At 36.4% G+C, this 15,780-nt stretch overlaps 1 protein-coding gene across 6 annotated transcripts in view; it reads right to left on the bottom strand.

Annotated features, from left to right (window-relative positions):
• The window catches only part of KLHL5 (kelch like family member 5), a 60,510-nt gene that overhangs the window by 26,993 nt on the left and 17,737 nt on the right, over positions 1 to 15,780 (bottom strand). For 2 of the 6 annotated variants that reach the window (XM_030493375.1, XM_030493374.1), the window contains one exon: positions 801 to 983. In XM_030493375.1, coding sequence (XP_030349235.1) covers positions 801 to 943 — 143 coding nt within the window. In that variant the 5' untranslated portion in view covers positions 944 to 983. Of the gene's footprint in view, positions 1 to 800; positions 987 to 11,375; positions 12,282 to 15,780 lie in introns of those variants that run through there. The other 4 variants (XM_030493373.1, XM_030493376.1, XM_030493371.1 and 1 more) reach the window with 3 other exon arrangements.

Below are 15,780 nucleotides of genomic sequence, written 5' to 3'. Positions count from 1 at the left end.
AAGAAAAATACCAAACCCAAAGCAGCAACCTCTTCCCATGTTTTTACTATTGCAGTATTAAGCTGTGGTTTCACTATGGAGGTTGGAATGAGCAGTGGAAAACAGGAATGCTTTAGGCTGCTATTTCTGTTGTGGACCTTTTGTGAAACAACAGCTTACTTATACCTAGGGTCCTATTAGAGCTATTAACGCTGTGCATTAACTATGGTAACGTGCTTCACTTATTCATACTTTTGTTTCACAATTTTTGGAATTTTCCTAGCTTTTAAGTGGCATGCTATACGATCTGTTAATTACACAGATGAGGTAGGGCAATGTTTGATCTAATTTAGCCATCTAACACTTACTGTCAGTGTTCAGTAGTATACTATCAAAGGACTCTTCTTACTACAGGAGCAAATAAACTTTATGTGGACAGACGACTGTCCTTATTGCTAATTATGACTCCAACAACTTCATTTTTTACATCATTCTATGGTACTGAAACCATTAGTACTTACAATATTCTGAGGATGCATTTGGGACTTTAGGGGGTTTTATTTTGTTACACAAATATGTTACTATATGCTTGAAGACAAAAAGTAGAATATGAAAACATCACAATTGTTTTGATGCTGTATCACATATAGAACAGACAGAAATTAACTTTTAGTTTCCAAATAAATGCTAAACATAAGCGTGTTTAAAGTATTCTAAATTGTTTAGGATGTTCTGACATTCTTTAAACAAAACACAGGACACACTTTGAAGGTGCATTTGTAAACAAATATGAATTTTACTTGAAATTATAATAAGCTTACCTGTGAGCTGGAATTCTACGATCACCAGCAACTAACACCACATCACACAGCTGTTTGTGTCTAAGATAATTCTCCATCTTTTTAAAAGTCTGTTCAGCGTGGTTGAGAGCCTGGAAAAATTCATCTGAGGTGCAGGGCTCCATAGTTTGACAAGATGATAAGGTATGGCTGCTGTTGGAGGTTCTGCTGAAGACAATAACAGAAATCTTAGTTCACACAATATTAAGGTGCAGTGATTCTGTCTACAGATGATAAACAAAAATCATATGTGATTTTAAAATTGATGTACATGATTTAATATACATTCCCTTGCTATTTTATTTCTCTTCATTTTCATACTTTCTCTCCTCCTCCAAACCTAATCTAAACCCTTGTGAAAAACGTACGATCATTTAATATTGTACTATTCAACTAACAGACACACAAAGACCAGTCCAGTGATGGTATCTATAGCATTATCAGCTGGTTAAGAAAGAACAGACATCTACCAAGACCCTGCAAACTAAAAAAGCAACAGAAGGGTGCAATAAGGAATCAAACATCTCGCTGCCACATGTTGAAGTCTTACTTCACACATATGTTAAAATCTTGTTTCACACTTAGGCTAAAGTAGCTAGAACAAAACTCAGCATATATGCTGCTAGTAAAAGTGGGAAGGCATGAAACAGAGGGAAAAAAAAGTAAAAATCAAGAAACACATCAATATACCACCACTCCTACTGCATGAAGCCTCATGTGTCTGAAACGAGGCCTAGCACAGTTAGAAGCCAACACGGGAAAAACAAGGGTGGATTGGAATAAAGTTATTCTGATCCATTCCCACAGCAGCTTGGGAGAAAAGAGGAACAGAGAAAATGTAAAAGGAATGCATGGGCCTGGGACATAAAGGAGATGAATCCTAATTATGTACACTGTAGGAAGCACCTTTTCTTGCTCACAATTCTTTAACTGGTTACTACTTACTTTCTCCACAATGGAGGCACATTTTTCACCATGTCATGAACTCAGGCAGCACACTCAGGGCTAAACCTACCAAGAGACTTAGCTTAGTCCTTAACCTAAGATATTAATTTCAAGACAGCTCCTCAAAAACAAAGTCTGAATTTTTCAGCAGAAAATGTTCTGTGCTGAATTCAAACCTGTATCTAGTGAGGGATCAGAAATAAGCCTACTTCCCTTGGAGGACTTTATCTCGCATGTGCTCTCTGAAGCTGTGGTTAGCCATTTATTTAAGCTGTGTCCATTTCTTCTCAGCCCCTGTGAGTCACTTGCTCTGCTCCACCACTGGCCCTCTGACAAGCTGGAACAAGTATTCTTTGTGGCCGTTTCGGAAACTGAATCCATGAACTCGTATATGTGAAAAATGTAACCATGTAACCTACGTAACCACAAAAAACATTATATTGGCAAAACTGGATGGCATTCTCGCAGTGAATGAGCAACAAGTACTCAGACAAAGCAACTCTTAAACCACCAAGCCTGCAAAAGAAGCAGAAGTGGAAAGAACTGATCAACAAGAAAATGCTTAGGAAATTCGTGTTCCCCAACACAATTTATCACATCCTCAATTGTGTTGGCAGAAGTTGGGGTTTTTTGGTTGTGGGTTTCTTTTTTGGTTGAACCATATTTTAACCCAGATTCCTCAAATTAACCCTATTATTAATGATAAAAAGAATTTTACATGATATGACGGACTTGACTTATATTACAACCTCACCAAGAGTTGTGCAGATAGAGCTGAAGTAGCAACAAACTAGCATGCAGAAACAAAAACCCGAGCCAGCAGTTTGCTGGACCGCACCCTTAGTAGAGCGGTTGCCAGAGCCTGCACACATGTGCGCTCTGCACAGAACTCAGCAGCAGTCACCAGTCTTGTTCAATAAGAAAAAAATAAGTGCAGTGGTGTCTGTTTTCCACTACCCACAATAAAACACTTATTCAGGATACAGAAGAGTTAGTTCTCCTCACCTGAAGAAGGCCAACCCTATACACCTGTCCTCCAGCCGCTAACTTACAAACCATTTTCCACAAGGAAGGAAAAAAAAGGAAAGAAAGATTAAGCTTCGGTGGTCCATAAAGAGCACATGAAAGAGTCTAATAGTTGAGGTACTTGCAAAAAAAGGAAAGATAGTGTTTCAAAGGCTATTTATACCTATTACAAACTGTTTTACAAATCTGTTTCACAGTTCCATTTAGCCACAGCCATGACAGCTTGGGAGAATACACAGCAAGGAAAGAACAGAGAAAGGGGAGGACCTGCTTTTATCTCTCCCAGTAGTAGTACTGAAATGGCTTCCAAAATTCTTGGCCTACATCCCTTCCACCCAGAGAGAGGAAACCTGGGTATCTAACACTGACCTGTGAATCCCATGCTCTGAGCAAACACCCAGCCATGAGGACCTGCAGCTCTGAATATCAAGGCAGCTCTGCTCCTTTTGGATTTACCTCTCAACTCAAATTTAAGTGTAGTATGAATTTCCCCTCTCACCACCTAGAGGGGAACCTCACACGTATTACTAAGAAAATTACATGAAAGACTGAAGCTGTCAGCACATGGTAAATGTATCAAAGAACCCTTTCTGCAGATTCCTATAAGATTTAAGAGAGTATTTTTAACACATTCAGTGGAAATATTATTATGAACATCTTAGAATGTTAGTTGGTAGGGTTTCCTTTCTGCAGTCTTAAACTTCAGTCATACTTTTCTTAAGTCCTGCTTTTCTTTCCCTATTTATGTCAAAAAGATCCTATCTAGCACTGACCAATTTTTATTAAGTATGGTACAATTTCAGTATGATTGTAAAAATAAAGAATAAAGTTACCCTAAGGACAAGGTCTTTCCCACGCTAGCTACACATTTTACTACCCTGGTGACAAACATTCACATAGTAAAGATGGTAGCTTTCTTCAACTTCTCTGTCTAATTAAGACTTTATATAAGGGTATGCCTTTTGAAATCAAAATTATAAGCCATGATGTAAACTCATTCATTTCTAAAGGGCTTTATTTCTTGAAGTAGGATGTTTGGAATATACAGCTCTGCCTAATCTAACAGTTCACTGCAAAACAATTGAGCAATTAACTGGGCTAGTAAAGTGGCGAGAAATGAGTTTCAAAAGTTAAAGCACATATGATGACAACCATCGGAGAGCTGAATTCACACCTCTCCTCCTGCTGTTGTTTCAGGGTTCTTTGTTGTAGCTTAAAGCCACAGCACAGTTTTCAATACAAAAATAAACCAAACCACAACATATACAAGCCTTCTTTCCTCCCACTTTTACTAAACTTACTCTCTCAAGAGAGGCATCAGTGTTCTTCCAGTTTTACTGGGGAGAAGCACAATCTGTTCCTATTAACAGGATTTGTTATTTTACTTATTTTAAAGCACTGATATTCATTCTAAAGGAGGAGTTACAATGGTTATTTTACAGAAATCACTTACTAGTTAACGACCTATGAATTCCAGTAAGTATTAACTTGGCTATAACAAAGGTTGCAAATCTTTTTTCAAGCATTTTATTTTATGCATTTTTAATGCATAAAATGCATTATTTTTAGGATGGCATCTTCTAGGCTAAATGTCTCCATGCTTGTTTTTGAAGTAAAAATGAAGCCATAAAGACTTCATTATGAGTAAGAAAAAAAATCAAATACACATTTCAAGCTATTCATTTTGGAACAGAGATAGAGGAACAAAATCCAAAATTTGAAATTATTTTTTTTTCTGAAATAAGTGTAAAATTCTGTCTGAAAAAGTTCTCAAAAAATTTTATGTAAATTCACTTGTATTTAACACTGTTCTACTGTCACAATCAGTTCACCTAATTTAGCTGTAACCTCATCTGTACTTCTAAAAAAGGTCAACTTCTCCACAAGATAATTTGAGACCCTATGAATCTGCAAAAATGTCGTTTTACTGCATGACAAGAGTGATGCAGTCAGATCAAGGCTATGTAGGACAGATGCCAGCCTTGTATGCAAGTACCACTTTGTCTCATCTAACCTCTTGCAGCAAGTAACAGCTTATTTCCTTTCATTAAAAAGCCAGATTTTGTTTGACAGAAACAATATGGAATCATAGAATGGTTTGGGTTAGAAGAGACCTTAAAGATCATCTACTTCCAACCTGCCTGGCCCGGGGCAGAGACACCTTTCACTAGACCAGACTAGACATGCTGCAGTGTAGCTGGTTACTAGAGCTTTGACTGGACAAAGCAGACAGGCAGCATTACAATGGCATTTCTATGTGCAAAATCTTGATGGAGATAATACCCCGAATATACTGCTACTATGTCTACTTAAGTGGCTGGTTCGCAGTATCAACAAATGAAGTCTGTTTTTCAAAAGATTTCTATGCTCTGTCTCTTTTTCCCCACTCCATCTACCACAAGTCCAGCTCTTCTCCTCTCTCCTTAGTTCCCTAAGGCATTGTGTCACTAGGCAAGAGACAGAAAATAAGGCGACCAACAGGAAGCTGTGCTTCGCAGCCAGCTCTGCAGCAGATGAATTCTGCCCTTCTCCAGCAAAGGCAATAAGCTGGGTTTTTCTCCATTAACTAGCTGCCAATTGCAAAGAGTGATGTTATCTTTGAGACTTCTGCCTACCCTCACAAAAAGATGAAAACAGCCCATGGGTTTTAAAGCTACAAGGGAAATGGCAAAGGTGATGCAGAACGTCACTGCATAAATGTGGTGCCTTTTAGTTTGGCTTCTAAAGCAAATGCTCTATCTACACTGTTGAAATTTGCAGACAGCACTAAACACTAACCCAAATGGCTTTCACAGATGCACTGAAAATGGTGCAAAATAGGAACTGGAGCAAGAATAACCTATGCATAGAATTGACTTAAATTCTGGTTTACATATTTTTCTCTAACACAAACTAGGTGTAGATGAAAGCATTAGAAGTAGTAAACACTGGCGAAACTGTAGAGATGGGGAAAAAAAAAAACCCAACCCAAACATGGTTTTCTCCTCACTACTATGGTTCCAGTGAACAGCACTTTGTTTCTCAGAAAATGAAGTAACTGACATCAACATTTTAAATCTGAATGCATGCATAAAAATATTACCTTTATAAATATGACAAGTAAAGAACCAGAAAATCAATGAAGCAATATAGACATCTCAACGTATACAGATATTTAAAAAGTAAGTATCACAAAATTTCAAAGAAGAAAAATAGTAAAAATATTAGTTTTATTCACACCTTGAAAAGGCTCAAAATAATAAAAGAGATCTAGATGTAAGTGATGAAAATGATTAAGTATGTGCAGGAAAATAGGTGCAACTGCCTTGTGCTCAGAGAAGACAATAAAAGGAAGGGAAAAATTGCATAGTACCCTCAATGCACCTGCTTACATTCTTGTAATGCAAACCCAAGAATAATGTCAATGAAATCAAAAGCCAATGTTTGACTGATCAAAGCAGAACTCTGCAATCATAAATGAAACATATAGAATTTACTCCAGTGAATCACCAGTAAGCCGTAAGTTTCACTACTGTTCAAAACTAGTAAAAGCATTTGTTCTTTTACTAGAACAGGTGAATCTCCAGTAGCTGGACTTCGTAATTAAAAACAAAAAAGTCCTATGCAGCCAAAAGGTAAGCTAATTGTCTACTTTGAGACAGGACACTGCATTTGCTAGACAGCATAGTAAACCCATGATCTCAAGGTATTTTTTTCTTTTCTTTTTTTTTTTTTTTTTTTGTTAATAATATAATTGGAATATCTGTTGCAATGTCAAGTCTTTAGGCTAGGGTAGTCAGTTGCTTAGATCTTACACATCAGAAAAGATAGAGCGTATCTCCCCTTGAACAAATTATGTACCAAGATAAATTGCATTTTTACAACTTTCTTGCTATATTAAGATGGCTTCCTGCATTGCAGTTTTTACATACAATGTTTCAAAATAGTTTGAAATCTAATTTTTTAACAATCTGCTTGTTCATATTGCTGTCTTCAAGCTAGCTGATATTTTATTGCCCACCAAGACCAGAACAAAACTTGCTAAAATAATAATATGCCAGTTTCCATGATTTTATACTATATTTTGTAAGGAGTAAAGTATTTCCTATTCAAAGTTAGTAAGACAAGAACCTCAGCTGCAGAGAATGAAGTTTGTTGAAAAGAAGGATGCTGAATGGATTTTCTGAAAAAGTAAGCAAGAGTAAAAATCAGGACACTATTCCAAAGGCTGGGAAGAGTATAAATAAAAGGAGGAAGCCACAGAAGTTGATAACACAGACTGCTAAAAATCCATAGTGTATCATAATTCAAGATAAAAGAAGACAACAGGAAGAGGAAAAAAGTGACCCTGAAGAGACAGAAGAGCATGGTAAGGATATACGGGCATGTGAACTTGACAACTAGTGATTTACTCTATGATAAAAAGAATTATAGCAATGGCCAGAACTACAATCTTGCAATCAAAAGGCATAGATTCAAGCAAACACAAATATATCTGCATTAAACTTAATCTAACTAGCATGAGCAACAACAGACACAAGAAGCTGGAGCACAGACTCCAATGTTACCTATGCTAGCCCAAAGACATATACACACACCCTGCTAAGCAAATACTACTGCATCTTTACTTGTTAATTTTAGTATGAAACAACATAGGTGTTTCACTGCAGCTAGATCTTTGATTATAGCACCGATGTTCCCTGTCTTACTTTTCAGACATGTCTTGGATTTAGTGCAATGAATTTGTATACCCATAAAAATGCCACCACTTACACGCATTCTGTCTGGAAAACGTCTACTCCAAATAAATAGCTGGAATCCCCTGTGGCTTTGTGAAGTTCATACTGAAGCCTCTTCATTACAACATCTACTGTTCAAGCTTACTACATTAAATCTGCCTCATCTGTGCTATATAATTGTGCTGCACTAACACTTATCAAATGTGCATAGCCCCAGCCCAAGTGAAGATGTAACAGGCACCGAAGAAAATGAAAGAATTTTAGCAGTAGCATGGAAGAAAACAAACAAGAGGCTAGAGATTTCCCCCTGTAAACCAACTTTTCTTTCAATAACAAAGTTTCTTATTTTCATCCAATTCATGCACATATCTAGCAAAAATGCTCTTTTTATAGTTTTTCAGCTAATCTCAAGTATCATACTACTATCATGCCATAATTAGGGAATCTATGAACTGTCTTTATTTACAGTTTGCATTATGTTGTATTAGGAGATATACAGAAAATACACAGCACAATTGGGGGTCCTAAAGAACTTACAGCCTCAAAGGTCAGTAAGACTGAGGTGAAAGAAAAAAAGACATAATCAAAGGTTTCTGCAGATTGAAAATTGTTGGGGGCGGAGGAGAAGGGCAGACTTAGATTGGAATTTACAGTGTACTGACTCCAAGGCTGTTCATACAGAGCAGTACTGCAGAGTAGCTATTGCATAGTACATTCAGACCTTGTCTTAAAACCAATTACAGATATCTTACTAAGCTGTTCAAGGTTAGGACACAACTGACAAATTCTGAAGTATCATTCATATTTAATATTCAGATATAAATATACTACTATATATAATATTCAAATATATTTATATTTGAATAATTTTCCATACTTGAATCTGCAGTAAACTAATTCTAATATTTTAATGTATGCCTGGATGAAATGAACCAGATGCAATACTCTCCATGCTAGGTATACTCTAGGTATTTTTTAGCTTGATATCCACTGTGCCTTCAAAGTCTGTGGACTGCTACTAAGGCACCCACATGAAGTGAAGAAAAACAATGTATTGCTAATAGGCTTAGATTTGCTATACCAGAGTCTGCACAGCTGTTGGAAAATTTTAAAAAGCATACAAATCCAAAGTGATGACTGTCGCCTCAGGGATGTAGGAGGCGATTTCCTCTACAGCAGCAGTAGAGGAAATCAAGGAGACGAAAACCAGCAAAAGAATTCAAACCTCACCAGCCCAGTAAACAATCACTCAAGCTAATGCTGGTTACAAACACCACACAGGAGTATGATGTGAACAGCATTATAGTCAACTAGGTCTGATCCCTGAATCCAGATAATCTGTTTACATCTCAGACGCAGCCTTTGGTGAAAGATCTGGTACTGAGCTTGGAATCTGCATACCCCTTATGCCACCAAGCTCTATACCAATAACGAATGAATTCTACAGTGGTTCTCCTCTAAATGAATCACATAAAGATCTAAAACTTTCATAATGACAAAGACCTGATCAAAATGCTTTTCTACCTGTGCTATTTGACACGGAAAATAGGAAGGATGATTGATACACACAAAGCAGTAGAGCTGTTTCTATCGCTTCATGCTTTTAGGGCTGTAACTGGGCAGTAAGCTACAGAGAAGCGAAGAAGTAAGGTAACTCCACAGTTTCTACAAGAAGTTTATAGAAAGGATTTTTTTCATACACACAATTTGTTTCTAGTGGTTGTAACAGGGTTTTCACACGGGGGGAGAAAAGCCCTTTGAAAACTACATACATGAAAGTAGTTTTGTTCCCTCCCCACCCCCCCAGTAAATAGAAAAGAAGCTATATTTTACATTAATAAAAAAACCTGTTTAATTAGCTTCTTAACATTAGAAATATATCAGCTGTCAGGCAGACTTATGCAGTCTGCCCAACAGCTTATCCATTCTTAACAAAGGGAGTGAACAAAACGTGGTTTAAGTACAGTCCCCCCATGAGACAAAAGATACAGGTAACAATACAACACAAGTTTTTACATTATCATTATTTACTTATTAAATTGTACCAACACTGAACTCAAAATTTGTCTAAAATATTTAAAGCACGAAAGTAACACACTAGCAAGAATTACAAGACAATAAAGGAATTACAAATAACTCTCTATATGCTATAGATGATTAAGCACATAGTTAAAAAGATACTTCAAATTTACTAAATTCAAATCCTACACTCACTTCCTGTAGTATACAGCTCTGCCTGCAAAAAAACCCCAAACACCACCAATGCTATACAGACCTCTCACACCCCCTAAATAAATATCTGCAGTTCTCCAGTTCTATAAAGTAAAAAATTTGTTCTGTCGTGTAAATTCTTCTCCTACAATTCAGAACAAATTTGTAATTTCAATCTACATATTTATCTCTTAAGGTTACATGTTTTTTCTAAACTGATTTTCTTGCTATGGTGAGAATATCTTATTTGTGGTAAGGTTGTATATAAGAATGTCACAAGTAGATGTTGCTGAAATGGAAGGTGATGTTACACCTATATCATATACATTATCCAGTGGCACAACTATTTGAACTTTCATACCTGAATATCACTTAAAATAGTTACTTATAGCTACATAGTTGCTGCAGCATGGTAAGACTGCTGTTATGAAGCATCAGTATGCAGGATTTCCTTTCCCTGTAATTCTAATACTTTTGCCATTCAGTGATAAAAGGAAATACACTGTGTTGACTCCTAAGCATCACTACCCTCCCTCCTTTCCCTGAATCTTTAAAGGTTATATAATCTATAAATACTTAGTGTTTATATTATGGACTATTTTGCCCTTACACTAAATGAATTCTTCTCCTAGGGAATGCAAAACACTAAACGGCTGTAGCTATGTTGATCTGTCATTAATAAGCTTTATTAAACAGTGTACCCTTTTAAACAGCCATACTTTCTGAAATGCGTATCACTGCAAAGTTATCTTAAAAGTGAGAAGGCAAACAATGAAATTTACTTGAAATGGTAAGCTATCATGCACTACATGCATTATAAAACAGGAAAAATATTTCTAGCGACGAATGGCTGACTTATGCAATAAAAGGAAATAAAAGAATTAAACTGATACTTAACAAGAAAGATTATTCACTTGCCTAATTTACCACAATTGGCAAACATCATTCATTTAAGAACAAATTTCACAGTTTCATCTTTAGTACTGATATGTAAGAACACCACCAAAACACCTTTATAGACACAATAAAACCATTTTTTCCTTTTTGAGCTAGGTACGCAGTTTAAGACACCTAGACAGATAACTGCAATCACTTCAAAGCACAAATTAGTTGACTTTCAATAGATTAAATACCATTTTTCCTTCAGATTGCATATACACAAAGAAAATAAAATCTTTGTTTTATACTCTAAATATTTTCTTACAGTTTCACCTCCCTCATCTATAGAAACATGTGGGAGCACCAGATAAGAGATGCAAGAAGCTTACATTTTCATAGTTTTCTCTTCACTGGCATGGGACTAATTCTCAGCATAACTAAATAATTAGTGTCACTTCAAAATTATTTAGAAAGCAACCTGTAACATTACCATGTAATGAACAGTACCTTGTTCATAGCAGCAGGTACTTGGCATACTATTTAAAACACAAGTGAGTGCATCCACATTTGTGCTTTATTTATCCACAGTAACTAAAGTTGCCTTTTAAAAAGGTCCTAGTAAACACTCAGAAGCCTGATTATAAATCATTTTCTGTTTCTGATGCACAGCAGCTGCTAGGTTTCTGAAGCATTTTAATCTAGAAAAAGGCTAGCCTACATATGCCTGCGATCTGTAAACATGAAATCAATTTCTCATAATAGGAAAGTAACAATTAACCTGCACGAACTGCTGTCCGATTCATTTTCTTCTTCACTTGCTCTATCATCTGTCTCTTGTCTGTCAAGCCAACGTGCACCTCCACAGTCGTCTGTTGAGAATTCAAATGTAGAGATTTCTGAGGTGGACGCCATTGGCCAAGGAGGTGAATTCTGGAAATCCTGTTGGCTGGACCTTCTGTAACCAACTGATGTTAAAGGAAGGTTACCTGAATCGAAAAACTTTGTGCCACCAGTTGTTACATTTTGTCCTCTATTCCAGAAGTCTCCCTGGTGGTTTTCAATTGCGGAGTTAGGGGCTGACGCCTGATGACCAAACCACCTCCATCTGATTTTTAAAATCTGCTTCACATCAAACTCTTTACGAGAACCAGACATCCTTAGTGAAAGCCAGTGATCGTCTAGGCAACAGGGTAAGAAGCAGCACACATAAAAGATTTGTGCACCCAACCAAGACAAGAGAAACACATGCTCTGCCTGTCTGTGGCAAGCAGATTTTCTACAGGAGGGGAGAAAGCATTGCATTCAGACGAAAAAGGCTTCTTTAACGGCATATAATTTGAATATCAACAAAAGGCAATAGTGAAAAATCCTGAGATAAAAAGAGGAGGTGAAACAATCACCTCAATCAGGAAAAATGCTAATCGGTTTACCCTAAAAGCTCCTAGTCTGTTTCTGTTGCTCTCCTCTGACCATTAGCTTTCAAACCCACCAAACAGTATTCATTAAAGCCCTTTCAAGAGCTGAATACCACCCCCTTTTCTTAAACCACAAATGACAGAGAAGTAATTCCTGTACTGCATCTTAGAATCACTGCTTCTTATTCTGTTAACTCTTGCTACTCAGAGGGGAAAAATCCCACAAAAAACAAATTAAATTCTTCCTGCACTGCAGCAGAACAAATTTACAGAAAAGACTTAAAACCAGTCTAAAGATAACTGATTATGCTGGGAAGAAATTGAACTGTAAATAATTTTTTTTCCCGTTACAGGACATGCACTAACTTAAAAAGGACAAGAACAGCCTTGGAAGGCTCAAGGGACTAGTACTGGGGGTTATAAAGCCTTTCATCTTGATGCGCTTTGATTCAAATCTAGGTCTGCAGTAACTGAAAATTTTATCTTAAATGAGCTAATGGTTTCCATTCACTTATATATCACTAAAAGTGAAAGAAAGAAAAAGCTAACTGGTCATTTTCCAAAACATCAGAAACACCCCCTGCAAAACAGACAACAAAAGACGACTTCTCAAACAGCTTCTTTGTAATCATATACAATCAGCTGTTCCAGATCAGTATAAAAGTACTGTGATGGAACAGTGAAAGAGAGATGCATACTTTTGAGACAGAACTCCCTCTAGATAGATAATGTAACGTATTAAAATATCCAACAAAAGTTTTTACTTGAATGAAGAAGAAAAGCCCAAAAGAACAAAAGAGACAATGACCTATTTACATTTCCTATGAAAACCAGCTTATTTTCCTCTATGACATATGCAGCAAGTTAGATATAAAATGCCGAGACTCATTCCAATCACATGCAAATAGCAATAAGAATTTTAGAACAACAAAGAGGCACTGGATTTTATCAGTCTTTCATAAACAGATCCACGTTTCAGTCTTCACAGTTCAGTTAGTCTGTTCAACTCTCCAGGATACATAGGCAACAAACTTACAAAGAAGTGCTTCTTTTCTACCTACAGTTTCCATTAAAAGTGAAAGTCACTATCCCTCAGATGAACATTATGAGCTCAGCATATGTGATCTTGTAATTAGGATACCTGCAGTATTCCTTGAAAGAGGTTATACACAGAGTTCATACGAAAACTTAGGCAGTGCGCGATCTTACCACCAAAACCCACAAACGCTGTTTTTTATACTCAATGCCAGGAGTAAATCATGCTATTATCTTGGGAACCACGATGCTGAAAAGGCTAGTTTTAACCTGGAAAGCTGACTCATCATTGCTGAGAACACAGTTATTTATTAAAGTGCTTCTCACAAATGCTAGCAAAGCTCATTTCTGCAGAAACAGCATTCCAGCTGTTCTCTACGGAGATGCTGTGTTTCAGAATGCACACCTTGCCAACATCCTGGCCTACCAGAAGCTATATACCAAGGGCTTTGCAGCAAAATGGTGTGACATGCAGGCCCTACTCATCTTGTACACATACAGCTAATTGTTAAAAGCTTAACTGCAGTGTTCAAACACCATCATTTGTATAACTGCAAAAGGATGAAATGACAGTATAGCTTAAAAAGTAATAACAAAAAGGCATCTTTTTATTTATCTTCTCCTTACACTCTGTGTTGGTGTCAGGTGGTCGTCAAGGGTGGAGAAGCAGGACAAGCAATTGTATTTGTTAACATTCATCACAGCAGCAATATATTAATTACCCATTTAACTATAAAAGTAAACTTTAAATACTTTTATTTCTGCTGGTATGGTAAATCCATTATACAGAAGGACTGACCTGGATTTTCTTTCTTGTATAACAGACTCATTTAAAATTCAAACTGCCCCAGAACAAGTCTAGTAAGACAGTGGCAGATTTTGCCAATTCTAGTGCTTTTTCAGCACTTTCTCATTGCTTACTGGGAAATGCAGCCTAATTACTGCTTTTCTTCAGCTGTAAAGCTATGAGGTCCAAGAGAGATTAGAAAACAAAATGTGGTGTAGTTTTAAGAGTCTATAAAACTGTTTTCTATTTTCTTTAATTTTTCTAGACTACACAAACTCTTTCTCCTCCATGCACTCTCCCAAATTACAGTTCTAAGACAGACTGCATAAATATCTAAAATTTTTTTTTTTCATACAAATTAGATACAAGCTTGTATTACAAATGACGAGACAAGCGCCACTTAATTCTTCAGTTTAAATTGACAACATTGCTCAGAAATACTTGAGGGCCTCTATTTGTTCTGGACAATCCTTATTACTATGAATAATGTGATAGCTTTTATCAGGTCCCCTGTCAGGAATTAAGAGACTTTTGAGATCTCAAATGATGAACTGTGAGGACTTCCACTTACGAGGACCACCCAAACCTCATCTTTGACATCTTGTCTGGTGATTGGTACTCACAAATCCAAATACCTACCCCGTCTATGGCCTCCCATCATATACCTTTCTAATGCACCAACATATTTCTGACAAATCTGTGAAAAAGATAAGCTGAACAGTACCATGTTAGTCAAATGCAGTATACACAGACTTCACAAGCATTCCGAAATATTTTTTCATTTACTATGGAAAAAGATTTAATTTAATGAAAAAACAAGAGCGCTTATACCATTTTTTCTGACTTTTGTCACTGGTGCAGCTGAGTAACAATTTCTATTTTGTGTTGAATCGTAATGCTTTGAACACAGGTACACTGTCCTCTGTGGGAACATAATTCTGTTCACAATAACGGGGTTGTGTAAGCTTACTCTGAAGACAATTTTGAGCACTCTGATTTTGACTGATCGGATTGATATTCCCTAAGAGTAGAGCACCTGAACATATAAGTACAAATCTTCTGTCCTACGAGCAGCTCCACAAAGTAATAAATTCCTGCAGTTAGCAGTGGGATACAGTTTCCCAAATTCTGCCTTATGAACAAAACGAAAACCGTTAAATGCACACCTTAAGTTAAATCTGGAATTGTGCAAATAGGTAACAGCAAGAACATAACATGACAGCTTTGTAAATTGCTCTCCTTAAGGTCTTCATAACAGTCTCTCCACAGAGATATAAAAACCGTTGGGTTTGGTTTTTTTTACTAGCCAAAAACTTCACTCCACTGACATTCTTTGATATTATGTATAATGTTTATTCATATAAATGTTAAAGGAAGATCGCAATGAAGCATAACTAGTTAAAATTTAGACAACATTTTAACTCCTAAGATACTTCTACTGTTTATTTTAAGGGAAGATACACTCTAAATATTATTAGATACATCACTGGGAAATATGAACAAAAATTTAAATAATCAGATCTAAAGGCCTTTATTCATGATGACTTTTCCTTTTTCACTAGGAAGTTAGGTAAATTTTCAAATAAACGAATATTTATGGACTACTTTTCTGAGGCACTTACAAGATTTCAAACTCAACACCACTTCTCATGGTAACATTTTTACTGTCACTGCTACATTTTGGCTTCAAAAACTATCACCACTCAACTTCACACAAACTCAGATACAATATTTTCAAGGTATTAGTTCTGTCAAACGGATTTTAAATTATCCATTTTTAAATTGAAGATCTAGGGGCATAAAGGATCAGTTAGTCCTTAGAAGATATTAATGATCCTTTAAGTGCAAATTAACAATGAAAATGTCAACATAATCAGATGAAGTCTGTGTCTGAACAGCAAGAGTTGTTTCTTCCTTGAAAATATACTGCTTAGCAAAAAAATTAA

The sequence above is a fragment of the Strigops habroptila genome, chromosome 7, assembly GCF_004027225.2.
Source record: "Strigops habroptila isolate Jane chromosome 7, bStrHab1.2.pri, whole genome shotgun sequence".
Taxonomy (NCBI): Eukaryota; Metazoa; Chordata; class Aves; order Psittaciformes; family Psittacidae; genus Strigops; species Strigops habroptila.
The sequence above is the reverse complement of the archived record's forward strand: the minus strand, read 5'-3'. Positions and strand labels throughout refer to the sequence as shown.